The following is a 27286-nucleotide window of genomic DNA, read 5'->3' on the forward strand; positions in this document are numbered from 1 at the left end:
CAAATTAAAAAAAAAAGCAAAGGCCTGTGCTACAAATGAAACAAATGACAAAAAAGCTCAGCATTCCTAGCAAGTGCTAGCGAAAATCTAAAACATGAGAAATAAATGAAAAAATAGATCTGTCTTTCAAGTCATCTTCCTTCGGGGTTAAACTCTGCTGAGTGACCTCCAGCTCATCTCAGGAATGGACTAACGCTTGACATTCCATCTCAACTGAAGGACGGGAGGCCTCTGCGCCCTCCACAGGCCCCATTCTGCCGTCACTCAAAGTGCAGTCCAACGGGCTGGCTGATAAACCAGCCTCCCTCCTCACCCGAATAAGAAATGAAAGGATGAGCCATGCCCAAAGACGTTTCACCTCTCTGTCTCTCCTTTCTTTTACCTTCATCTGTTCCCTCCAGCAGGCAAGTCGATCTGTGAAGCTTGTGGTCTCCCCCTAAAATTCTTTTGGTATGGATATCTTTGAGTCTTCTTTTTTCCTTTTGTGTCATTCAAGTTTCTTTTTTTTTTGTTGTTGTTGTTTTTTTATTTTTCCCTAATTCAGTTTTGTCTGTCACTTGGCTGTTTGCCTGCTGGACAGCTTTTGTTGGATGGACTCCAGTGAGGCTGCCTTCTTCAGATTGACAGACGAAGAAAAAAGCACATTCTTTGAGACTATTTGTTTTTCAGGAATGAATGAATCCACCGTATGGACACGAGACTTTTAATAAGTGACGAGGGATGGACTGATGGGATCTGCAGCACTTACTTGAATGCCGAAAACTCCCCTGAAAAGTAATAAAAGCACAGCAAAAAATTAGTAGTATTAATAGTAATATGCACTCTTGCAGCAGCATCATGTCAATTATCAGGTTAAAATTAAACCAGTGTTGAGAGTGGACACTGTTTTAGCTGATTGGTTGGGATGCTTGAGGGGAGACAAAGATTTGAGTACAAATGTCTTCAGATACAGCTCCCCACATGTCTGCATCTATGAAATGACATCAATGACAAATGACAAAGACAATGCTGCTGCATTTGATCCCATTACTACAAAGTATCTGTGCTTGGAATCTGCCGACATAATTCCTCACGTTCAATTGAATTATTAATGAATAATTATACAGCACAGGTATGTTCGTGTGTGTTTACTTCTATCCTTGTGTTTTGGTGTCTTAGCATTGTTGAGTAAAGACATATTTGTGTGATGAGGCAACTATTGTTAAGACAGACTGTCATGCATGTGTGTGCAAGCTCACCGTAGCCACCGGCCTGGATGGGGGTTTTGGGTGAGGCGCAGGCATACAGGCTGAAGTCCTCCGTCTGAAAGCCCGCTCGGTTTAACGAAGGCTCCGAGGCGCTGCGGTGGATTTTGGGTAATGAGCGAGCCAGCAGCTCGATGGATGCCAAGATCTGACAGAATACACAGTACAGCCACAGGATCACCAGTCAGAATCATTGTGGCCAAACAAAACCATTAGCAGTGTTGCGTACTAACAATGTTAACAATGTTGTCATTGTTAAATTGAAGTTATAACATGTGATGTAAAATTCACAGAGAGCAGATAAAACAAAAGAAAGCCAACGTTTTAAAGATCACACCTGTCTTCTGGGCCTACATCACATTCTGATAATAACCGAATGACTAAAATACCAGTGTTGCTACTACTGTATCCTGTAAACCCTCAAATAAAAGAGTATTCAAGTTGTCGATACGTACAAGTAAAGGTCAGTTGCGAATACAGGGCCGAGGGGGGTGGAATCACCTGTATCATGATGGCCTGCATGATAGATTCAGAACTATTCACGAATTACCTATAAGCTTCTACCCTACAGATTTTTCAATCAAGGTTTAGCTACCACCAATGAAAGTTAACATTTCTGGTTGACGTTTCGCATAAAAACCCTGGCAGGGCATGGAGGGATTCTGCCCTTGATCTGCTGGTGAGCTTTTAATGTGAAATATCTGTGGAGGAAGTGTGTTTCATGGACAATAGCTTAATACTCATGGAAAGAATGGCAAAGTGGGAATGACTGGAATTAATTAGTAAGCAAAAACAATATTTGTATTAAGAAGAAAAAGTGAGAGCAGACGAGTGGTGAGTATGATATGACTGTGATGTTGTACTGATGGAATAAGTCCTGTGTAAATGGACTACACCGGATGTCTGTACTAAAAGCGACATGTGTTTACTCACATGTGTGATGGGATCTGGGAAAACCATGTCGAAAGTCACATGTCGAAATTTTACCTTTTGGAGATTTTAATATCACATAGAAGCTTATTTCAAGCTCTTTTCAAATCTGTTTTCATTATTTCTATATCTGCTTTGTATAAAGTGTTATGATCACTCAAAGTCAGCTGATCAGTAGGATTGTTTGGAGCAGAATTTTGAGAAAAACAGGTTTCTCTGAGGCTTCGACATCTCTCTCTGTATATCTCGTAGCATGACTGAGGTGTCAAAATAATGTTTTGATGTGTAGCTAGTTAAGGATGCTTGCCAAAAGTCAAGCCATATCTGCCTCGTGGTGACTTTGAGAGAGTCATTTACGCTCTGATCACGACCAGGCTGGACTACTGCAATTCTTTGTATGTTGGCCTCGATCAGTCGTCCCTCCGCCGGCTGCAGTTGGTCCAAAATGGTGCTGCTCGGCTTTTAACTGGGACCAGAAAGCGGGAACATATAACCCCAGTCTTGGCATCGCTACACTGGTTTCCTGTTCATTTTAGAATAGTTTTTAAGGTTTTATTTCTTTTTTTTAAAGTTTTACATGGGTTGGCCCCCCACTATTTAGCAGACCTTATTCAGGTCCACAAACCTATTAATGAACTGAGGTCGTCCAGTCAAGTGGTCCTGGAGGTCCCCAGATCCAGACTCAGGACTAAAGGTGACCGAGTCTTTTCAGTGGCAGCCCCCAAACTCTGGAACAGCCTGCCGCTGGACATTAGGGCTGCTCGGACTACGGAATCTTTTAAGTCCCGGCTGAAGACCCATCTTTACTCAGTGGCTTTCGGTTCGGTTGGGCGCTGACATCGTGGCTGCATATATATTGTTTTGTTTTGTTTTTTTCCATTGTATGTTCATGTATGTTCTTCTTGTGGTGCTTAGAAGTCTGTAAAGCACTTTGGTCAACTTTGGTTGATGTCCATTACTTTCACACATCCTGCAAATTGTGACGTTGTCGCGAAATGTTAGCGACACTGTCAATAACAATTTGCAACATCGTCATAATTTGCCGGACCTGTGAAAAATAATGGAAATGCATGACAGTCCTGCACAAAATGGGACATCTGGTGACCCTAACTATGATAGTTAAACCATCTTCGTAGGCTATGTAACAAGTTCAGGGCGGATTTCATGTGCTTTTCGTTTTTGATTCGCAGGAGATAACAACAAACAGAGGGCCTAATTTAAATAACGTTTTTAACATATTAAACAAGCGAAATATAATGAGATATTTTCAGGAATGATAGACAAAATGTTGTAAAATAATAATTTAATGAAAACCCAATTTCACCAATATTTTGAGTTTGGACCTATTTTCACATTTTCCTGAAAAAGTGCCAGCGCAACATCTGACGGGTTTTCCTAGATTCCATCACATATGATAAATCTGGTTATATTTTCAATTGAGGTAAAAAAGACAATTTCACTAGTCACTCAGCTGGTGCTTTCTGCCTTCAATGTATAAATAATGTGCATCCATTGTCTCCCAGTGAAAATTAAAGCATTAGCATTTATTTATCTCACCTGAGGAAAGAGGGGTCGCTCCTCTCTCTTCTTCTTCAGGCAGTCAGCCATCAGTCTCTTCATGGCCTTCGGACAGTTGCTGCGGACCTTGCTGAGGTCAGGAGACAGGTAACCTCGACCCACCATAAAAATGATCTATGGGAAAATTTGTGTCATTATAATATTTGGCTGCAGGGATAAACAGGCTGTTAACATTTCGTGCAGCTGCAGCTTCCTACAGAGCTAAAATGTTAATGTCTGAAAAATTCGACGGGACTGTGCAACTAATACACTGTTAACTGTGTTGATTTTAATAATTATAAAGTGAAAAACTATTAGAAATTGATTTATTGCATCAAAACAGCTAGATGTATTTAAGATCAATTAAGAAGAGTGATGCATGGACAAACGCAAAATAAAGGTCATATAATGTTCCTATTAAGAATAGTTTCAATATGATGAAGTAACAATTTTATTTTAGAATGGAATCAGAAAAGGCATTAAAATTATATCTTTTGTTATTCCATTTGCTTAACACTTTGATTTGAGGCTAGTTCTTCAATGATGACAGTAGAGCTGAAAGGAATAATCAAGTAATCAATCAGCAAAACATCTGACAATTGATTAATCTCTTTATTGTTTTGTACTGTGGGTCATTACCTTTGCCTCGAAATGTTTCACCATCTTTATGCAATTAATGTAGTTAAATCAGACAACCAAATGGGGGATTAGTTCATCAAAATTCAAGAAAATACCTTGAATACTATTATACTACTAACAATTAAGATTCCGAAAGAGTGGCATCTTCATTCATGCAGGTGATACCATCGATTTAACGTTCTCTGCAATAAAGAACATGTAGTTCTTTACATTTCGTATTACAACAAAGAGATGTGAAAACACTAAAATCAAACAAACAGGAAAAGAGGTATTTCAGATAAGTGAAATTACAATAATATGGGAGGAATTGGAGGCAGATAAGCCTGTGCTGTTTATTAGATTTAAAGACATGCAAATAGCGGGTGGCCTACAGCTCTACAGTCATCCTGAAGTTTGTCTTCAACTTAAATTTTTAGCCCTTATAGGGAGATTTGCTTAGACTATTTGCTCTTGTTTAGCTTGTGTAGCCTTTAATTATCGATTCGTAATCGTTTAATAATCAAAAAATCACAACCCATATTGCATTACACACCAATTATATTCATCAGTATTCAAATGATTGAAATGGAAAAAAAAGACTACATGAAAGACCCAGATTCAAGATTAACAAGTGCTTATAAATCAAAAAATGTATCTTCACTCAAACTGTTTCTTAGAAAATGCTTAAAACTGAATAATGTGCACAAAAATTAATTTATGCTTTAGTCACAGACTCATAAAAAGACATTTTCAGATACATTGAACCATTGGAGACAACATGGTATTCAGTAAGTTTTAGAGGTGTTGGTACAGCAGGTGTATTTTTTGACTTTGGACAGAGTCAGGTCCCCCTGCTTCCAGTCTTTATGCTCAGAGCTAAGATAGGCTAACAACACCCTGAACAGCTCACTCTCATGACAAACATGAATAAGTCCACTCCCCAAAAATGTTGAACTATTTTCTTTAAGATTCCGATTTAAATTATAGGATGGTTGATCTGTTTTGACAATGCATGATGTATCCACTCAAAATACAAATAAAAAAATAATCTTACTGGGTGAGGGAAAATTTATTTCTGTATTTGGGGATTACTGGTGCATGTCGGTGTCTATGTGGCAACACATATGCAAATGGAATGATTTGACCCACAGGGGAAGGGTTCCTATTTTTGTGCTCACTGTAGTTATTTTGGTTTAGACATCACACTATACAGTTACCCTGGTGTGAAGGGGTTTTGGAGCATGTCTAATCGGGGACCTACTGAGCTGTGTTCTGACAACACAGAAAAATAATAAACACTTTAGAAAAGTGTTAGAGTAAGGTGTGTTTTAGTTTATCAAATCATCTAAGTCAGGTGTCAGTGTGACTTTTTGAGTCCTCTTACCTGGTCTCTGTTGTTGATGTTTGAATAGGGCAGCGCTCCTGACATGAGCTCGTACAACACGATGCCGAAGGCGTAGACGTCTGACTGGAAGCTGTAGGGATTCTTGTCCTGCAGCCGGATCACCTCTGGTGCCTGAGAGAGAACAGGTCATACTAACAAAGACAACTACACACTTGTAGCTCACACCTTATTTCTATGTTTTTTGTAAGTACTTCTGTTTATTTTTCTTTCTACATTTGGCGACAGAAGATGAACACTGACCATCCATAGTATAGAGCCAGAGAGTTGTTCAAACTGGTGTGAGCCACTCCAGCGGGACTTGACAGTAGCCAGACCAAAGTCACCAATCTTCACTGTCAGATCCTCGTGGAGGAAAATATCTGGGAAGAAATGAGGTCAAGGAAACACTCTCTTCTTCTACTACTAAACTCTTACCCATCTAAGAGTTCTGCATTCTTGGGATGGCAGTTATATTTTCATTCCTGCTTGTTTGATAGCGACATAAATCTCAACATCACCAACACATTCAATTTCATATGAACAGGAGAAAAATTAACTGATTGAAACGTTTCAAAAAGGATACTGTTGCTCTTCAAATCTCTGTGAATGATTGATTTGGCATGTAGGTAACTGAGGAGGAAAACCGAATAGTTAGAACACCGACGACACACACAGTGAAATCTGACGGCTTTTGTATGAACTCACTCCATGCCCTGAGCAGTCTGCCGGGCGATGTCGATCAGCTTGATCATCTCAAACTTGGTCTCAATGATGTGAAGGTGGTGGTACAGACTGGAGCCTTCACACCACTGGGTCACAATGGCCAGCTGAGGCTTGGTGGTGTAGCCCATGAACAGCAGGATGTTCACATGACGCGTTTTCCTGGTACAAAAACACACCGGTTGATGAAACTACAGAACTGCAGCAGTTTTGTATATCCCTGTTAAAGGAGGATACTTAAGTAATATGATGTTAATCTGTAGACCATTATAAAAAGGTGCAAAGTACATATGTATGTATATGTATTTCCCTAATTAAAGAGCAGGTGGCAGGCATTACCTGAGGACTCCCACTTCATTCTTGAAGGCCTGAAGCTGCTGTGGTGTGGGAGCAGTGACGTTCAACATTTTCACTGCCACATCACCTGGGATGAGACAGAAGACATCAGTCAGAAAAGTATGCTTAAGTTTGAATACATTTGTTGCTCAAAACTAGGACCTGCTGAGGTTAAATCGTAAAACTCCTTCTTAATTTCACTTTGTGTCGCTTGTTTCTGGACATTTTACACAAATGTGTGACTTTGAATGAATAAAACACAAGCAAACAAACAAACACAATGACAACACTGCACACACTGAATACTGGTACAGGTGGGAGCTGTGGCACAGGCTCTGACCCCTGTTAATCTATACATCACCAAACTGGCTGGAGGTCTGAGTTTTGCCTACAGACACAGATTACTGACTGAATGTCAAGACAAGCCCACCTTTACATCACTGGTTAGTCAAATCTGACATTTTCAGTATTGCCATATCAAATTAATATTGGAAATCAGTAAAACAATTTCATCAAATTTAAATTGTGTCTATGAAGCAAATATCATCACATCTAAACTGTCAGACAAAGGCGTTTTGTTAAGTACATGAGTGTAAGATGACTCCACTTCTGAATTTCTGGAAAAAATAACTACTGTACTATATTTAGAGCAATATTGTAAGTAGTGACAAAATATTCCTTTAGTTATAATATTTCAGATTTCAGTCCTGTTTGCCATGGCCACACAGATGGCTACAGGTGGCACAGCAAAAAAAGTTTTATCAAGACACATCCCAAGCAAACATATTGACAGGCTAGTTGGAAGCACAACGCGCTGTGAGCTCAGAGGATTCGTCATGTTTGTGTGTTTCAAAGGATAACACTTTGATACTCAAAATCACCTGTCAGTTTGTCTCTCAATACCCTGTCCGTGGCTCTCAGCACCAAGCTGTCTGGTTCATAAATCTAAGATGTAAATCTAAAAACAGCTCACAAACTCACTTCTAAACAAAGCGCAGCGATTTCCTAAAATATGTGGTCACTGCAGTTTTTAGCAAACATTACTCCAACGTGAGGAAATAGTGCACTATCTTCAGCCGCGGATTAACCCACATTTGGCGTTCCGGTGAGTATTTCTGGCAGCAGGACGAAGCATGTGGGATTGAGTCAAAATAAACTACAGTGTGTGTAGGTGTGTGTGTGTGTGTGTGTGTGTGTGTGTGTGTGTGTGTGTGTGTGTGCGATCATGGTGAAGAAGGAACATGTCATCCAGTGCAACAGTGTAGCTCATTGATGTGTTTCAATAAAAAACAAAAGACCACAAGAAATTCAGTGGCTTATTTATATGACTGTTGAGTTGACGCCCACAGGATGTAAACACTTTCCTTTCTTGCTGCCAGTGGTGTGAAAGCAGAGTACAGTCTTGATCTTACCATGCCACTTTCCCTTGAAGACAGTTCCAAAGGATCCAGAACCTATCCTCTGACCTAGAGTGATCTGACCCTCGGGGATTTCCCAGTCGTCACTGGAGTCCCTTCTCCCCAGGGTTTTCTGTTCCACAGGACACTCAGTCAGCACAAGGACACAATGAACTTCCGAACAATAGCAATATCTGTGACCACCTCTTACCATTTTATTGCGGTCTTCAGATGAAGACGACGACTTGCGCTCCCTCTGTTGGCATGGCGACTTCTGTGGAACCTTGACATTGGTCAGAGAGCCAGGTAAGGACGCAGGAGGTGTGGCCGACAGCCCTGTGGTGGAGCCTGGAGGGGGAATCAGGGATGAACAGAGGGGAAAGAATAAAAGAAGAGCGGTGAGGTGGAGAGGAAACACCAGTAAAAAAAAAAAAGGTGAGAGAAAGCAGAAGAGTAAAGGAAGAGAAGTTTGGGTGAGGACAGGGATTGAGGCTTCTGTATCAGTGTTGTGTGTGTGTGCGTTTGGTCACATGCAGAGAAGTGAGGGGGTGTTTGGTTGGATGGCAGTTAATGGTTTAATAATCTAGACTTCCCATCACTGTTCATTTTCAAAGACTTATGTCAGGATCACTAAGGATTTTGTATTTTTATTAAAAAAGGGAGCCCAATTTTAAACTGCTGCCTCTTGAATTGAATTCTCCAACAACAATGTCAAACTGTTTGCAACGAGGCAGAAAAAAAAAAAAAAACTCAGATGGGAGAATTCTTTGCTGAAATAACTTGACCATTTTTAACTTGGTTTGATTTGTTTTTTTTCTTATTTATTTCTTTTTCCTGTATTTGATACAACAGTCTCCATAAAACATTTGTGAACATACAGGTAGATTAAAATGCATATACTGTTGATGAAATGATAACATCTAAAATAATAATAGTGACGTTAATTATAAGCCAGTTGGAGTCAATTAAGTTAAGTTAGACTTCATTTTGTAATAATGTTTTCAATCTTTTAAGACAGATGCGTTAGTTTTTGGCCCTGACCACCTAGCCAACAAATTACAACCGTTTACTGGTTCACTGGCAACCAATATAAAATCTACAGCCAGAAATAGGTACTGAACCGATTAATTTCTTTTACTTTCACCTATGAAATACTTCCAAATTTAAATCAGCTTTGTCTTTTCTTGACTTAGAAAAGCTGATTCAAGCCTACAAAACACTGATTATGCCTTAGTGGCTTGGCTTCCGCGAGTGCAGAATGCTGCTGCTCATATTTTAACTAAGATCTATTGTAGGTCCCATGTCAAGACTTGCCTCCCATCATTGTCTGCCAGTTAAATTTGGGACTGACTTTAAGATTCATTTAATAATTTGTAAGATTTAAGATGGCCTGGCTCAGAGTTATATAATAGAACTATTGAATCCCTGTTCTCCAAGTCGTAACCTAACAATCTCTAACATACCCTTGATGGTAGTTCCAGGGTTTTGTGAGCACTTTACTATTGAAGTTTTATATACATATCGATATATAAACAAACCTGGAAATTTAAATCGCAATTGCAATTTTGATCTGAAAAATTATGAGCTGCAAATAACAGACAACACTGTCATAGAAAGAGGATGTGAAGAAATATGTTGTTTTGGTGAACTTACCCTTGAAATACTTGAAGTCATATTGATGAAGCTATATTTTAAATTGAGCAGTGCGTGCTTTCACAATGCCATGGATATTTCATTTTAATGCATTTTGAATGTTGCTAAACCATGGAGTCAGGACACTACTACACTTATTCACTATAGCTAACTTTGCTTGATCAAAAGGAGAATTTCAGCAATCACAGCACCACCCACATAGTGTCTGACCAGAGTCACCATGAGATCTTTGTGTAACCTGTGAGGTGTGTGACAGAGTGAGCATGTGACGACATAAAGGGGAAGAGAAAGAGGGAGACACACAGTGAATGTAACACAGGGCTGAGGTTGGTGTGTGGGGAGTGGGGGAGGTGTTGGATGGTGAAGGACACAGGAACACACAGAGGCCTAACTACCTCGGAAAACAGGCTCGGGCTCAAAATCAAACACTATGTCATTGGGGTAGGAGTATAGGAGGGGGCTTGAGGTCCGTGTTCGGTGCTTCCTCAAGCAGCGGGCGGGGTGGGTCGGGGGGGCTGCAGGGCAAAGAGAAACAGACAGACCATCACTGCTACTCACCCTGCCCCTCTCACCTCTAACTAACTACTGTCCATGGCTACAGCTGAGCTTCTGATGGAGAGTCCTCTCACCACACTGAATTTTGAGCATGTTAGCTCTGTTTGTCAGGGTATCTGCAGGTTTCACACTGCTAAATTTAACTTTAGCATACACGTATGTAATAAATTTCAGCATTGAGATTTCGGGAGGTAGTCTGATTTGCTTTCTTCCTGGAAGCAGGTTGAGAAGATCGATATCGATCTGCAGGGGAATAAAAAGCTAGCCTGGCTCTGTTCAAAGTTTTTAAATACACAGAATCTACAGTTCACTCATTACTGCTTGTGTCATGTTTGTTTAAGCCATACATAAAGAGAAAAGTCAAAACTTTCTGTGTAGTGCCACCCACAAATAAACAAGTTGTGAATTGTTGCTTGGCAGCAAAACACGCTAAAATCTGAGATGCTGACAATTCTGGGGACTACTCATATGTTTACCTGTGATGTTTTACCTGTGAACGTTTCCCATTTTTTAATTCACATTACTTATTTAACCGCTAGTCTTTTAAGTACGAGCTGATACCCTGTTTCCGAACTACAATTACTTCATGAAGACCACAGGCTTCTGACTGACTGACAAGCCTCTTGGCCATTTTATCTTCACTTAACTTTTGGAATGAAGCTGAAGAATTCATTTGCTAAATGTATTCCTTCTGACAATCCTACGGAGGAGCTTGGCCTGGCTGAGCAGCTCAAAGTAAGACTGAGCGAACAAAACGAGGTCTGCTGAAGTGGAAGTTTTGTTCTTCTAGACACCCTGACCCACAGATCTAAAAATGTGTCCTCAGCTACTGCTAGTGACTGCTAGGGTGCAGGACTCAAGAGAACTGACTCAACTTCTCAGGTCTGAACTTCACACACACGCACACACACACACACACACACACACACACACACACACACACACACACACACATACACACACACACACATACACACACATACACACACACGCGCGCACACACACACACCCACAAAAGACCAGAGCACGCAGACGGGATGGTGGGAAAAAAACCACAGAATGAACCAGAAATCTCCTACTTTGATCCTTACCTCCATCTGACCTCGCTAAGCCCTGATCTCGAATCAGGTCCTGAAATGAAGCAAGAAGGGAAACAAAACAAAGTTTACTATACTGCACTGTTTACCATACAATTTACTGCTGTAGCACTCTCAGGAACTCCGTCCATGTTTTTGGAACTGATACAAGCACTGAAAAAGCGGTCAGATTGAAGGGAAAATGTGGAAAATGAATGGAAGTAAACAAATGTAGATTTGCTCTAAGTGGGAGTTGAAAACATCTTTATGACTCCACTTCAGGAACACCCAGAGACAAAGGGAAAAAAGTACTAGCAAAAACTGGAGCTCCTGGTAAACTGAGTTTCAACTGTTACACAAAGCAGGGCTGTCATTTTCAAACAAATCACTTTTTCAAATGTATCACATGTATGCCAAATTCTAAACTACAATGTAGAACTGATGTTCAGTTTATTGACAGTCAGACTAAAAAATTTGTTGATCAGCCTTAAGCTGGGCTTGGACTTCAGGAGTATTACAATTTCAACTGACTTCGTAATGGGGTTGTCACACACACAGTAAAAAGAAACATTACAGATGCTCTTCTCTCTAATTTCAAACATGCACACACTGCAAGATTAACGGTGCGTTACGCACTACCGGATATTATTAGGATTACTGTGCCAGAGCAACGCAACACCTCACATGCTCTCTCTCACGTGAGCTCATGGGGAAGCAGATGTAAACAAAATGACTGGTGTGGTGCAACAACTTGCTGTAGAAATGCTCTGCCATGTGTTTTGTCATCACAGGTTGTCAGTTTGTTGTCTGTCAACGGTAGCATGCAAGCTAACGTTAGCCTCAAGTAACAAGAATGTTTTTTGTTGCTTGGCGACACCGTCAGCTGCTCCAGGACTAACAAACACTTGCCTCTCATTGGCTACTGTGGTCCCACTTGAGGCACGCTTGAAATTATTAGGGCTGCCCTGATGGGTCTGCAAGCAGTTCAGCAGGTTTAAGACTTCATCTGTTAACCTATCACATTACCAGATAACCTGGGCAGAACATCGGTAACAACCAAGTAGAGAATCTGGGATAAGTCTGCCCAAAACTCCTGTAGTCTGAGTCAGCTTTACTTTTAGAAAAAGCACAATGCACATCAAAGAGCAGAGCCCAAAATTGTTCTTCATTGAACTTGTTTCACTATTTGGCAAGTGGACCACTTGACTTTTCATCTTGACTAGCTAACTAGTTTGTTAGTGATAGCTTGAGCCCCATTCATGTGCTTCTTATTCTTTCTGTGTTTTTCCAAGTAATAGATGACCGAAAATCTTTCAGCCTGTATAAAACGCACATGTTTTGTCTACTAGATGTGGATGTGAATGACAGATCTTTCTCCACAGTTCAGTGTGCTCATCATTAGCTTCAAGCCACACCGTATCTTGGAGCCTCTTTCCAGAGAAAAGTCTTTTCTTCTGCTCGGGTTCAGTCTGACATTTGTTTGGAGGTGGAAGAAAGCCAAAGTGGAGGTGGTTGGCTTCTATATGGGTTGCATTACTGTCACCTACTAGATTGTAACAGCTTCACCGTTCACACTATATACAGTGCCAACCCAAAGTGATCCCATACACAGCATTGTCCGTTCTATAACACTGACCAACTTGTCTGAGCTGCTGTAAATCTTTCCCTCAGTGAAGAATCTAAATCTTCTCCAGATATGTCCACAACTTTCAATAATCTCCTGGCAGCATCCGGGACCATCTTAATCCTTTCTGATGTTCCCTGTATTTCAGCAGCACAATTAAAAACCATGGCAATAAATACCAGAAATCCTTTCTTGTCCATGGAGAGATGCTGATCAGCTTCATTTCTTTCCTGCTCCAGTTCCTTTTGCACTGCAACCATTTTGTCACTTCTCTCCAATCTCTTAACATCTTCAGCGTATGACCAATCCTTTTCTGCTCCCATCTTCACTTTTATTTCCTTGATTCTTTTTGGACACATTGCTGACCCCGCACAATGATTTCTCTCACACATTTTTTGCACTACTTCCACGGCAATTTTCCTTCCCACATCTCCTGATTCCACACACACTGAAGCAACATGTCCATATTCCTGACAGCAGAAACATCTGAGAGGAGCTCTCTCATACGGCCTCACCTGTAACATACATACTCAGGGTACACTCTCTCTGGAAACTCCTTCAAAAGTCTAACACACTGAACGACTGTCCTCCTTCTGCCCTACCCGAGTCATGTCAGGTGTCTAGCTTCACATGCACCTGCAATATCCCGAAATGAGTCAGCCTCTTCTGACAGTGGAACGCGACTTATCACCGCCTTTTTCCTTGCTCCTGATCCTGAAGTGGGAAGCGAGTCACACAGCTACCATGTCCAAATGCATAAATCTTAAGGGCTCTATCTCTCAGATGCTTTGATACACATTCAATAATAACCATCCCACTTCTTCTAATCCTAATTGAGCAGATATCTCCAAGTTCTTCTCAGATGAACTCTCCAACCACATGTGGATCTAGGGTGACGCCATTAACAACATTGTCCATTCTATGACCCAGCACCCAATCCAGCTGCTGCCTGATATGTGACAGCACGTTTTGAAACAACTGGACACTGTGCATTTCTAATCTCTGTCATGCATGCTACATACCAGTTATGTGCAACCCTGGCCATATCGCCCTGCTCAAGGGTAGAGCATTTCTGGCTAATTTTCTGACCCTCTCAAATTTTAGGTGAAATGACACTTAAGTCTCAATCAAGTTCTCTGAAGGCAAGTTGGAGGAACAAGAATTGGCCAAATATAAGTGCAGCTTTTTGTTGGTTAGCTCCTCCTCTCTGGTTAAACAGCTCAGAGCTGCAACAATTAATCGATTTGTCAACTATCAAATGAACTGGCAACTGATAATCAATTAATTGGTTTGACTAAGTTTTTAAGTAAAAATTCTCTGATTTCAGCTCCTTAAGTAAGAATATTTTCTGTATCTTTACTCTTTGATGACAGCAAACTGAACATTTTTGGGTTGTGGCCAAAACAAGACATCTGAGATATCTGACATCATTTTTCACCATTTTCTGTCATTTTACAGACCAAACAACTAATCAATTAATCAAGAAAATAATGGATAATTGAAGAGAGAGCACACTCACATCGATGTTGACAGGCTCAATGGTATTGATATGGACATTGGGGGCGGAGGATGAACGGTCCCGCTGGCCAAACTGGTTGCGGTGGTCCTCCTCGTTGGGCCGGAAACTGGGCGGGATGGGTATGGACTTGGACGGGGACACAGTGGTATGGCATATAGACCTGGAAAGACGAAATCTGTCAGTAAAAATTAGTCAGTAGAGACTTTTGGACTTGCAAGAGGTATTTCTCCCCATGTTTATGCACATTTACTGTCTTTGCTTTAATTAACAGAGTGTAAAAAGTAAACAGCAGCTGTAATGTGTGGTTGGAATGAAAAGACTCCTGACCATCCTTGCTGTGTTGTTGAAAAAGACTGGAGGCACATTAAGAGGAGAGTGACTCCTCCTTTTGCACCTTAGAGGAGTGTGAAGGTGGGGGACTCACCCGGTGGAGTCGGATGGGGGGAGTGACGGACACGCCTCAGACACTGGGGTAGTTCCCTCTGAGGAGACCTCCTCCTGGGTGAATGGGTGATGCTCGAAGAACTTGGACACTAGCAACAAGCTGCAGAACACACATCAAGGTTACTTATTTTAATTAATGAATGAATTCTCGATACAACTTGTCTTAAGGCTGGAGCCTAAACTGGTGAGAACTGAATCAGAAGACGCTAGATGGACAAAAATAATAAAGCAATGTGACAGACAAAGGACTAAACAAGCAGAGATGAAGAGCGGGCTAAGGACCACCAAATTTTTTTATTTTTAAACTTGTCGTCTTCAGCCCCAACTGACTCAAATGATATCATTTGAGTGTATTTATCAGGCTTCAGTCAGCTACCTCTGGAGACAATCAGGCTTTTTCTTCTATGTGCAAAAGTACTCCACGACACATCAAATTATGTTAAGCTCTGATGTGTGAACTCTGTGGAGTTCCCCTTTAAAAACAAAGCTTGGAGATAAATGAGGTAATGAGATGTCATTCGGACACAGCAGAAGAGACCATTGCAAAAGGGTTAGACTACTTTAAGCCTGACTTGAATCAGATAGGTGAGGTGCATTGTTGATTTTGTCAGAATAAACTTGTGGCATCACCATCCAAAAAAGCTAGCAGAGTGAATACACTTCAGTGTCATACACCAGCAAATAGACCTATGCACTGGGATGCACAGACAAGCTCTCAACCTGTAGGTTTTGGACTGAGCGAAATTGAGGAAACAGTAGGTTTCATCTCAAGCTGGTTACAGCACCATTGTCTGCGTGTGACTTACTCTAGTTGGTCATAGTTGACACACATGAGTGGAACCTCTGTGCTGCAGCGTTGGTGAAACTTGTAGCCACAGGTCTGACAGCGGAAACCCTGGAACAGCAGCTTTCTGCAGAAGTCACAGAAGGCCAGTGTGAAGAAAGTCTTCCTCACCTGTCAATCAAAGACACAAAAACAAACACACAATCAGGACCAAGAAAGGCTGAGTATTAATATTTACTGTCCGTCATCAGAGTCATGATGAAAGATTTTGTGTAACAGTACTTACAAAGTTGTGTGTGGTGAGCGGCACATTCTCCAACACTTCTACGTGTAACTCCTCTCCTGTCAGCCAGGAGATGTCTGTATCCCAGCCAATCGGCTTCTTTTCTCTGAAACAGGAAGTGGAGAGTCAGGGGAACTGGCTACACCTCACACTGTTGTTGGTTTAACTATCATATTAAAGGTTGTGGTGGTTTCCAGCAGAACACCAGCATGTGCTACAGCTACAATGTGAACTTTCATTGTTCAATACGGAGAGATACACTTCATAAAGGACATGTAGCATTCTGTCTCAGTACATTTGTAGTTTCAGTAAATAACAACATAGTCTACATGTACAATACATGACAGTATCCGGGTAATATCACAACTAGAATGTCAACTGTTATTTCATAGTACAGTAGTTACTGTGACCGAATTAAGGTCAGAGGTCTCGAGACTAGAAATGAACTGTTTAGTTGTTGGATGTCGTCAATTTATCAATATAAATCCTAAATTTTCTTTCTTTTCCACACCTTCACTTTTCTTCATAGAAACACTTGGAAGGCCATGCAGACTTGTAATGTCTACGTCCTCTGACCTGCTAGCCTGGCGAGACCAGCTGGCTGCTGATGTGACCAGCTGGTCATTTCAGGGAGAACAGTGTGACCTCAGCAACTCTTTGGTCATTTACAGCTTGTTCTGGCGTCTTTGTAGAGTTTTAACCATTTACGTTAAGTTGTAACCTTTTATATATAATATTTGCTCTCAGAATCAAAATTGACCAACACCTGTGTGTGGACAACCTATTTCAAGAGAACATGTATCAGCGGGGGTGGACGTAAGGAATTGCATTTACTATTATTACTGTAACAAAGTCAGTTTTTTGTATACTTGTACATATTTGAGTATTTTTAAAAACTGGTCACTTTAGTTGTACTGAAGTACTTTTAATTACAAGTAAAAACCCCAGTCACATAAAGAAGTCCTGCTGAACTGTGTGAGGAGCAGAGGACAGAGCTCCAGAGAGGAGACACTCAGCTGACATACTGGAAAACACACGTTCTACCTGTTTATGCTCACTGGCTGAGTGTTAGGGGAACTGCAGTCACATTGTTCACTCAGAGAACAATGTAAAATGCACAACAATGCACTAAAATTAAGGACATCATTATGGGTTAAGGTTAGTATTATTGTACCTCGGCATTAGCTAAAAGAAGGTTGAATCTGCCTTAATGAATCACTGATTCAATGGACCACCTAGCGAGCATGCTAATTTACCCAAACAAACCCACAATGTGACCAAGAGGTGCATGCTTGCTCTGGCTAAATTTTAAATGCTAAAATGCTTGTGGTAGATCCTCCAGCAGGGGTTTTAACTGTGCCTGAGGAACTTTTAGCTTCAGTGAGGTGTATGAGGCATTTCTGCTGTTTCTCTGATGTGACTGCAGAGAGGCGGAGTGGTCTGCTCATATAAAACTTTTTGAATGAACATGAAGTGTGGAGGACTTTGCGGTGATTAAGACTTGCAGAATGGCGTACAGACAGATGAGTGCAACAACACATTCACCAAACTCACTCACAACCAGAAGAGAGCGTCAACAACCGGGGCACGGCCTCATAATGGAGCATCGTGTGTGTGTGTGTGTGTGTGTGTGTGTGTAAAAACTGTCCATCTATTTTTGCTTTAATATGTGTGTGTTTGAGGCTGCAGTCACTGTGGAGTTTATATTGTCTGTGCATCTCTGTGTTGTCTGCTTTGGTGGCGTTTTATTCTACTGTTGATTCTACAAGAAGTGTCAGGCGATTTCATTCATATTGCTTCATAATGCTTGTTACACCCTCTGCAGTGTCTGTACACTCTTTGTTTATCGTCAGTCATTTTTGTTTAACTGTTGGAGTTTTGTCCTCCTGGTCAATTCTAGTAAGGCTACACTCAGAAGTTGACTGAATTGAAAACTGCAAAGTGCAGTCTTTGTGGACAACTGGAAATGGAATTGTTGGTTGGCTTTCCCTTTTTTTTTATTCAGAGTACATTTTATCTGACCTAATTTTACACAAGTACTTTTATTTTTACTTGACAAAAATTTGTTTAAAGTGACCGTACTTTTGCTTGACTACAATATTGTAGTACTCTCTCCATCCTTATGTATCAGTTTATGGATTGTTAGTTGGTCTCCCCTGGTCACCTTGATGCAGTACAGAATGTTAGTAAGAGACTTACCCGTCCTGTATCCTGTAGACTGCACAGCATTCTGGAATGAGGCCTCGCATCATCAGAGCTTTCTTCAGTGAGTCTCTCACAGTCATCCCACAGCGGGCCGGGACCTGAACACAGCACAACAACACTCACTGACCTGACATGGTACAGCAGAGTAGTCTGACATCAGAGAGAAAATGAGCTGACATAACCACACCAAGTTTGGATGCTGAAACTTTCAACTGCAAAGTCAGAGTGAGAATGTTCCATGTAGCTATTAGTGTTGGTGAACACGGTTTCAGGTGTGCTGGTTGCAGGGCTTTCATCTACACTTTGCCAGTGTGAGCTCTTCAAAGTGAAAGAGACCACCTACATTCAGTCATTTCCCTGGGCCTCACACTGATCATCAACCTGCAGAGAGCCAAAACACTGAAACAGCCTTCCTGTAAATATACAATGAAACAATGAAAGTTCAACTTGCGTAGCTCAGGCTACTCAGCTCTAAGATTCCAGCATCTAAGCTCAGTGCCCCACTGACCCTAACTTTACAGATGTTAACACACCATTTTCATTAGCCTGAACCATAAAAACTCTTTTCTAATGATTTTGTTTAGATTTGAACTGCCTGAGTACCATCACACCTGAGCTGAGTTCCATATCGACTTGCTTCACAAAGATCAGCAAGCAATGACTCTGTTTGATGGTCACTTGCAAATATTTTTCAACAGCCTTCCAAGAAAATTGTATCATATTTCAATCGGGTGTGTGTCCAATAAATGCAGCCATTGTGATTCTATGGGTTGCCTAACTTTGCACTAGCAGCAGCAGGACAGTCAGGATAAAGAGTACTGAACACTGCAGACCTTTTTAGATTCCAACTGGACAGTTGGTGAATTTTATGAATATGGACACAAACAAGATGTAAGAGCCTGCCCAGTTGTTGTATTGCATTGAGTTGCAGAAGCTAGCAGAACAGAGGCTAGCCGGGACATGGGGTTAGCTCTCTACAATTCAAATAAACTCCTCCCAACACAGTTGATGTTATTATTTCTGTAGCCTGCCTAATTTACAAGGGAAATGGCCATTTATTTGTCTTTTCTTAAGGCATAATAGTTTACTTGTATCTATTGAAAATTAAAAATGGTTTTGGTTACGTATAATCTTTGACAATGAAAATCCAAAACCTTAAAATCATTACAAACCCACAGAGAGAATGTCAGACATACCACTGTTCTCTGTTTGTTCGGCAGGAAGACCCTGACGATGGGCTTCTGAGGGGAACGAGGGTTGGCTCGGCTGGCGTCAGTGGGGGTCTGTAGGACAGCCAAGGTGTTGGGGGCTGAGGGAAAGGCCTGAGCCCCCCCTCCAACCCCGCAACCCCCCATCTTGACCTCCAGAAGGGCTGGCATGGGAGAAGGAGAACAAGAGAAGTCTGTACCATTGCCCATCGCCTCCAGTAGTTGCTGCTCCCTCTGCTGCAGGGCATCCAGTTTACTGGTGTACTCCTCATAGGCCTGACAGGGACGACACACCACAGCACGGACTCAGTGGCTTCAAGGACTGAAGTGACATTCACAACTTCTATTTTTCTGCAGCTGTATTCATTAAAATCAAACATATCTTACCTCTAGATATATGGAAGGAGGATTGTGTTCTCCTCCAAACTTGTCCAGAAGAGCCTCTAAGTGTTCTTGTGTCAACTTTATCATCTGTTTGATATTCCAGATCTGTAGTGAAAAACACAAACAATGTTTTCAATAAATGAACAACAAGCAGAGTTGGAAGCCAACAGACTGAATCTTCCCCACTTGGCCTCCCCCTGTGATCTGTGTGTCTTTCAGGGTTTGCATTTGCAAAGAGGTGATCAGGAAGAAGAAGAAGACTGTTAATCAGCATGATCTGCAAGGTGTCACAAGGAGGTCATAGGACAGGTAGCCAAGGTAGCTCTACAGGTAGTGAGCTAATCTGTTGTGATATATACTGCCAGCTTAGCACTGTTGGCTGTGTGAGCATTACAGTGTTATCCCATAGATCACTGGCTGGAGGTTTGACCATGAGCTTCCAAGATTTTCAATTAAACGAATGTGTTAAGTCACATCTTCGTCATCATCTATCACCAAATGAAGTAACACATTGAGTCCATGACCTACTGATGAACTGCGTCAGTGGTGACATTTCCAGAAAAAAAATGCTTACCGCTGATGCAAACTGAACATTTCCTGCTGCCGCAGCTTCACATTACAAGAATTTAACTGGCGGAAACATGGGTTAACTTTTATTATGAAGTAATCACAATAAAATAAATGTAATGTGTCTGTCAGTGGCACTAACACTGACCCCTATCATTCATCGAAAATGCATCTACAAAGCAAAACCACAGTCATCTGCGGCATGTTTTTGACCGCGGATCGGTTTGAAATATGGCAGGGAGGAATGGAACAAGACGGAACAGCCACAGTGAGCTGTTACGTGAAGAGCTGCAGGTGACAGGCCACACACCTTTGACTTCTCAGACAGGTAAGCAACTCCGTTCATTGTGTCCTGCAGCTTGCAAACTCATGCCATATGCGTCATAAAGTCAGATCACGGGTTCTCACAGAATGATGGAAAAAGGTCAAATATTGTCTGACTTCTTTATTAAAATGACAATAGTTTTTTGGGTGCAACGTAAATAAGATGTTTCTGACAAACTTGTAGTACTAAACCACAGTAAACGCAGGTGTCACCAAAGGGTGAAATCTTAAGGAGTACAACTTTAAAAACTGTTCCAATGGACAAAATTCAGTAAGAATTGATTGTTAAAAATTAGTTGTCTCTCAGCAGGAAGCTTCAAAACTTTTCACTCTGATTTTCTAATTCAAAAACAGTGGGCAATGGGCTTGCATACCCCCAGTTCCACACCTTGTAGTCCCTGCTCACACTTTTGATTTTGTAAGTGACTCAAGCAAGTCTGGAATTGCGCTCACTGATGGCTTTGTTGGAAATTCCTTTGAGCAAATTAGATCTTTGAAAGTGGGACAAAGAATTCTGTGGCAGAACCAGAATGTATTCAAACAAATATGGTAACAAGTGTGGATAAGGATGATGGAGCTGGACAGGTTGTTATAACCCGACTGACAGAAATAACCACTAAACCAATATTTCTTTCAAAAATCGACAAGTTAACTGGCCCAAGAAAAGGCTACCACAACTCCTTTGTCAGCTGAAAATGACACTGACAGGCTGGATACATCAGTCACTGCTGATTGGTTAGAACCTGCGAAGACGGACATGGTGTCAGATTGAATAATGAAGTGAAACAAAATGGCAGTTCATTCTGATTATGCAGCTACATTGCCCCTATGCAGATGAAAAAAACATTCTATAAAAAAGGTTAAAGATGACTTTTAAAATAGGCTAAGTTTCAAAAAGTTCAGTGGATTTTAAACATGCTTAGCTGTGAAACATGCGTTGGACCCGCTGAATTCTGTGTGCGAGTTGGGGTTGGTGTTGGATGCTGTTGGAGTAAATTAACATTAACATTAAGAATAGTTAGCCCTGCCTCAAAACGGTTCACTCACACTGCTGATTATTTGATTGTCATGACCTTGCGAGTGATTGACATCCTGTCACTGTTTAAGTTGCTCATCCTCAAAGCGCAACGATCAACCGTTTGTTTGAGTTCAGTGGAGCAGACAGCTCTGCAGAGTGGTGTAATTGTGACTTTATCACCTTTCAGAAAATTCTGAAGCATTCTGAATGCATAAAACAGAAACAGTGTGTGCTGGGAATCCCTGTAGGTATGTCTTACTAAAACATCAAACATGCTGCATGGATGCCGCTTGTGGCTTCAGAAACAGGGACCATAGAAAACCTATTTACTTTCAGTTGTTCTCCAAGTCAAAAACCCTACACACTCAACTACAAAATTCTCAGCACCAACAACTAATAATGCCCAGGAAAAACCACTGAGGAGGGGGGAATTCGCCTTAATGGCTCCCATTGTAAATGGAGCAAACTGCTGTTTCCTTCAATACAACAGTCATATCATATGCTGCTCTGAACTTCATTTTTTAATGGAAGCAAATTAATTCCAATGCCATTGCTGTTCCTCTGTTTGCTGTTAAGATACTTTCAGTCAAACTAATTCCTGCAGACTGAGTGATTATACCTGTTGAGCTCTTGGAAACTTGTAATGTGACACATTTGTGCAGGAAGTGTCAGGTTTCATGGTAGCTAATTTGTTAAATTATCATTAATTTATTTGCTGATATTTTCTTCAGTCTCTCTGATGTATTTATCCGATGTGTGTGCCACGCAAGAAAAGAAAAAATCAGAAGAGCCTTAAACTGTGGATCACTATATCACAGATAATATCGTAAAAAACAATATTTGTAAGTTGTAATTGTAATTCAAAAGAATGAGTCACATCTAATCTAGACAGATGCAGTCAGAGAAAAGTTAGTTAGTTAGTTATTCATTCATTCATCTTCTATACCGACTATCCCTTTCGGGGTTGCGGGGGGCTGGAGCCTATCCCAGCTGTCAACGGGTGAGAGGCAGGGTACACCCTGAACCGGTCGCCAGTCAATTGCAGGGCAACATATAGAGACAGACAACCATTCACACTCACACTCACACCTAAGGACAATTTTAGAGTCACCAATTAACCTAATGAGCATGTTTTTGGTCTGTGGGAGGAAACCAGAGTGCCCGGAGAGAACCCATGCACGCATGGGAAGAACATGCAAACTTCACACAGAACGGCCCTGCCTGACCCGGGGATCGAAACGGCGACCTGCTGAGAGGCACGCGCACTACCTGCTGCACCACTGTGCCGCCCGTTAGTTGGTTAGTTAATTTTTAAATGTATGGTTTAACCTGTCTGTCTTCTTTACACTCTATCAATATTAGGAACTTGACTCACTGGATACATGAATAATTAAATAAATGGATGTAACTGGATTATGGATTCAGTGTTTGACAAGCACTATTTTAAAATCAATCAATAGATAATCCATTACAGTCAAGATGTAGTCACTATTTATTTTTCCTGTCAGTTGTGTTCCCATTCTGTTGTGAACACAGTTCCGAAAACTCTCTTTGTTGACATATTCATGGATGATCCGACAATTGAACATACTGAACATGTTAATGTAAGAAACCACTTTTTGCTTACATACTCCTTTTAAGTGCTCACAATAGGATTTACTGCCAACATCACTAGTGTCGTCAAGGGTTGGAAAGTTTCCAGAAATTTTCCAAGGGAACTGAAGCTCAGGAATTTTGCACAATTTCAAAATAAAAATTGTACGAGATTTGGTACAAGTTGTGGCAACATATATCTTCAGCCACTTGGTGAAAGGGATTTCGTGGCCCCTGCTTCCCCTGTTTGCCTCCATCACCATCCAGATCCCACCAACATCATCCACCTCCGAGTCAAAATGGTCCGTGTTAAGGAACACTCACGCCAAGGCATGAAACAGGCTGACTAACACATGAGTTCAAAAACTTGAGGCCCTTTGAGTCTGACAAGACAGCCATATTCAACGAGCTTGGATAGTGAAGATGAAGCATCAGTGTCTGACATCAAGGAAGTCCATGGAGAGGGTACGGGGGTCAGAGAGGAGGGAGGTCTTAGAGAATGTCTTTTTGTTGTTCAATGAAAGTGCAATAGAAGGTTTTACATTTATGTCAGGCTAGGAAAGGTAAAAAGTTTTTTCCATCTGCATATGGCATGTAAATACAGCTTGAGGAAACAACCCCTTTTATTTTATTCCCATTTTTTCCTGTTAATTCCCATTAATTGGCATGGAAAGTTTACCACCTTGAATATTCCCAGAATTTTGCAATCCTAAACACAACTGAACTGATAGTTTTGACAGCTGACATTTAACTTTTGGGTGTTGAAGCATTCAGAAATGCAACCCCAAGTACTATTAAAATGACCCTGCTCTCAGTTCAGCTAACTATTCTCCATTTTTTTTTAAGGAGGTCAAGAATTTAACCTGAACTTCAACTGCATGCACCAGGTTCAAAATGTAGTCTGTGTCCCCCAAAAAGTCAACGCTACATTTTTAAAAACCTGCAACAGCAAACAATTCATTCACAGGGCTTTAATATGGTGAAAGGCAGAAAGCAATGCGCTGAAAGGAGCTTTTTACTTCATGTAATAGTTTCTAGACTTTTGAGGTGAAATGACTAGTTCAGTAATCAATTAGTCAATGAACAGAACATTAATCAGCAACTACACACAACATCCTCTGGTTCCAGCTTAACCAGTGTGAAGACTGAATGCTTTTCTCTGTTTTATATCACAGTAAACTGAAGATCTTTGGCCTTTGGACTGTTGGTCGGATGAAACAAGGCAGCCTTTAAAAGTTGATGTTAAAGAGCAAAGCAACATATATGTCAACAAACTGTTACGGTAGAATAAAACCTCCAGTACATATTAGTCATCCTAGATGACAATGCTGCCTCCTGGGTTTTGAATGTGTATCTTCTACTATAAAGGCAGCAGCTGGTCAGAAATGCAGGTCCTATAGATTGTGGTTTAATTGAACAATTGAGAGTTATAGTTTAATGTTTAACCAAAGAGGATGAGAGAAGACATGGTAGACTGGACCTCCCTGAAAACAAAACTCAAACCTATAACAACAATTCTATGAGCACATGAGCTGTGCAGACACGGTCACAACAGAGATCTAAGAGAAAGTAAACTAAATTGAAGGGGAAACCCAAACATTTTCTACATAAGTCCTCACAGACAGCACTCTCCTGCCTGTGGAAACAGTAGCATATTGTCTGCCGTGGCTCTGGAGTAGCTGAGAAAATAACAGTGATGAGGTCATAGTGATGTCATCAGGGGGATCTCAAGTTGGAAACCACAAATTTCTAAGAGAAGTCAGGGTTACAAACTGGGGTTGTGGAGTCTAACAAACAGACAGGAAGGGTCTAGTGGAAAAGTAGTACTGGACTGATTATGAGAATATAGGAGCCAGTGTTCATGCACCATACGAGGGACTAAAAGCTACAATATCTCAGCCTTTATAGCACACATTTGTTCCATTTTTTAAACCCATCTCATGTGAGACCCCTATCATTATAGAAGTACAAATCCAAAGTGTAATCAGCCTTTCTATATGATCCTTCCAGAGGTCTCCTGCTCCTAATAGTAGAACATAAAGCCATGCCATTGTCAAACTGACATGCTAGGAAGAAAACTAACTGCTGAGGTGATGAGGATGTTTGGACCTGAAAATGGGGTCAGGGGCCACATTAGTCTGTGAGGGACAGGTAAAGTAATGAGACATTTGTCATTTTATAGAAGGAATCGATACCTTGTTCACCTGGTTTAGGGTAGGGCTAGGACATCTGACATTAGTAGTAATAGTACATATTACGAGCTTTGGAAGACGATGTTGACTGTGACTGTAAATATCCTGCTGGTGTGATGAAGCCTGCTGTCATGGTCCAGCAGGGAGGCCTCTGACCTGCAGACTGAAGACAAATGTCCAGGCTAAGCTAAATGGTCACTGTGAATTTAATGATGAGGACACAGTCTGACTGATGGTTCCTCCTCTGTGCGTGCGTGCATGTGTGTGTGTGTGTGTCTGTGTGTCTGTGTGTGTGTGTGTGTGTGTGTGTGTGTGTGTGTGTGTGTGTGTGTGTGTGTGGACGTGGGGGCGGTGATTGTAACGCCTGTAAGTTGATAGAAATAAAAGTAGCCTGTGTGGCTAAATTACACCTCAAAAAAACACAAGCACGACTTTAGCTTGCCTCCACCTCCATCATCATCATCACCCCGTCGAGCTATGGAACTTGCGTGGATTGGTGAAAATGAAACTTTGGCCACATCACATCCACAACAATGCATTAGAAAGCGGTGTAATTGCGTGTCTTTGTTGCGTCAACAGCGGTGTGTGTGTGTGTGTGTGTGTGTGTGTGTGTGTGTGTGTGTGTGTGTGTGTGTGTGCTGTGCTGTGCTGTGCTGTGCTGGCGCACCAGGCTGCAGCTGCAGTGAGCCTGGAAAACGAAGCCAGGAGCGAATGGAATAAAGCAGGCCCGAAATAAACACAGGCTCCGCCGAAGCAAACCTTTGCCTCCTGCTCGCGTCAGTCTGTCGCATTTTCTGTGTTCAGTGGAAGCCCAGCGCTCAAACAAATCCTTCACATTTCGTGCATCGCCTTGCCCCCTGCACTGCATCCCCCACGATCCATGTTACAGCCGGCGTTTCCTGAACATTTACATCCAATTACCTCCGCTCAGAGTCCGTGTCCCCTGCCCAGCGCAGACCCGCTCCCCTGCCGCCGGAGCGCTTACCTCCTCATCCTGCGGACCTCCGGGGATCCCCGACGTGCAGGAGGCGTCCAGGCCGGCGCCCAGCTCCTCCAGGCCCCGCTCCCTGCCCGGCTCCCGCTCCGCGGTGTCTCCGTTGAAGACGGGCGGTGGGGACTCGGCGCTGCTCAACGCCGCCATTTTAAACTGCGAGAAAGTGAGTGGAAAATAATAAAGGGAAACGCAGACTGCTGCTGAGGACAGGAGGGGGAGACAGAGACGCAGGACGGAGCTTCCAAACCTCTGTGCGGGATGGGTGGCACGGAACTACTCCTGACTACTAACTTGGCACAACATCTATTATCACTGTTATTGTTGCAATAATAATAATAATAATAATAATAATAATAATAATATATCCGGTTAATTATAGGCTTAGATGTTCAGTTAATCTCTAGATCATTTTGGTCAAAATTAGGGTTTAAATTGGCCGCATGGTGAAGAAAAAAAAAAAAAGTTCAAAATTTAAAAAGCCCATCCAAAAAATGGGGCCTTTAATATAATATACAGCAGTTTTCTGTTGAGCTCCCTCCCACTGGCTATCTGTGCGTTAAGTTCCCACTGAGTTTGCATCCCATCATACCCACAAACCAACCAGTTTCTCCTGTCCTGGAAAATCAGTGATGGGCCCCAAGTTTGCCTGGCAATTTGATTCTTTACAACTTTATGTT

General features: G+C 41.6%; 1 protein-coding gene across 4 annotated transcripts; it reads right to left on the minus strand.

The window, feature by feature from the left end:
* Positions 1-527: 527 nt before the first annotated feature.
* On the minus strand, positions 528-26890 carry braf (B-Raf proto-oncogene, serine/threonine kinase). Of its 4 annotated transcripts, none has more exons than XM_076721880.1 (20): positions 26601-26890; positions 19925-20026; positions 19526-19813; positions 18324-18427; positions 16128-16230; positions 15864-16012; positions 15038-15157; positions 14614-14773; positions 11486-11525; positions 10235-10354; positions 8398-8534; positions 8202-8319; positions 6793-6877; positions 6439-6615; positions 6317-6363; positions 5995-6113; positions 5734-5865; positions 3732-3866; positions 1239-1392; positions 528-767 (listed from the first exon to the last, which is right to left on the minus strand). In XM_076721880.1, exons 1-20 carry the CDS (start codon positions 26754-26756, stop codon positions 745-747), a joined length of 2469 nt encoding a protein of 822 aa, XP_076577995.1. In that variant the 5' UTR covers positions 26757-26890; the 3' UTR covers positions 528-744. The 4 variants fall into 4 exon arrangements, with proteins under 4 accessions (XP_076577995.1, XP_076577994.1, XP_076577996.1 ...); XM_076721879.1 differs by having other exon boundaries at positions 14614-14788; positions 26601-26779; XM_076721881.1 differs by lacking the exon at positions 10235-10354 and having other exon boundaries at positions 14614-14788; positions 26601-26782.
* Positions 26891-27286: the final 396 nt, after the last annotated feature.

This window comes from Chaetodon auriga, chromosome 22 (assembly GCF_051107435.1).
Source record: "Chaetodon auriga isolate fChaAug3 chromosome 22, fChaAug3.hap1, whole genome shotgun sequence".
NCBI lineage: Eukaryota > Metazoa > Chordata > Actinopteri > Chaetodontiformes > Chaetodontidae > Chaetodon > Chaetodon auriga.

What these genes read in the sequence shown, in the direction of transcription:
- braf (XM_076721879.1), bottom strand. Translation starts at nt 26,756, where the DNA reads ATGGCGGCGTTGAGCAGCGCCGAGTCCCCACCGCCCGTCTTCAACGGA. An exon ending in GTCTACAGGATACAGGACGG is followed by an intron (nt 16,231 to 18,323) that starts GTAAGTCTCTTA and finishes TTCCTGTTTCAG; the next exon opens with AGAAAAGAAGCCGATTGGCT. An exon ending in CTTCAAGGGAAAGTGGCATG is followed by an intron (nt 6,878 to 8,201) that starts GTAAGATCAAGA and finishes GTCTCATCCCAG; the next exon opens with GTGATGTGGCAGTGAAAATG.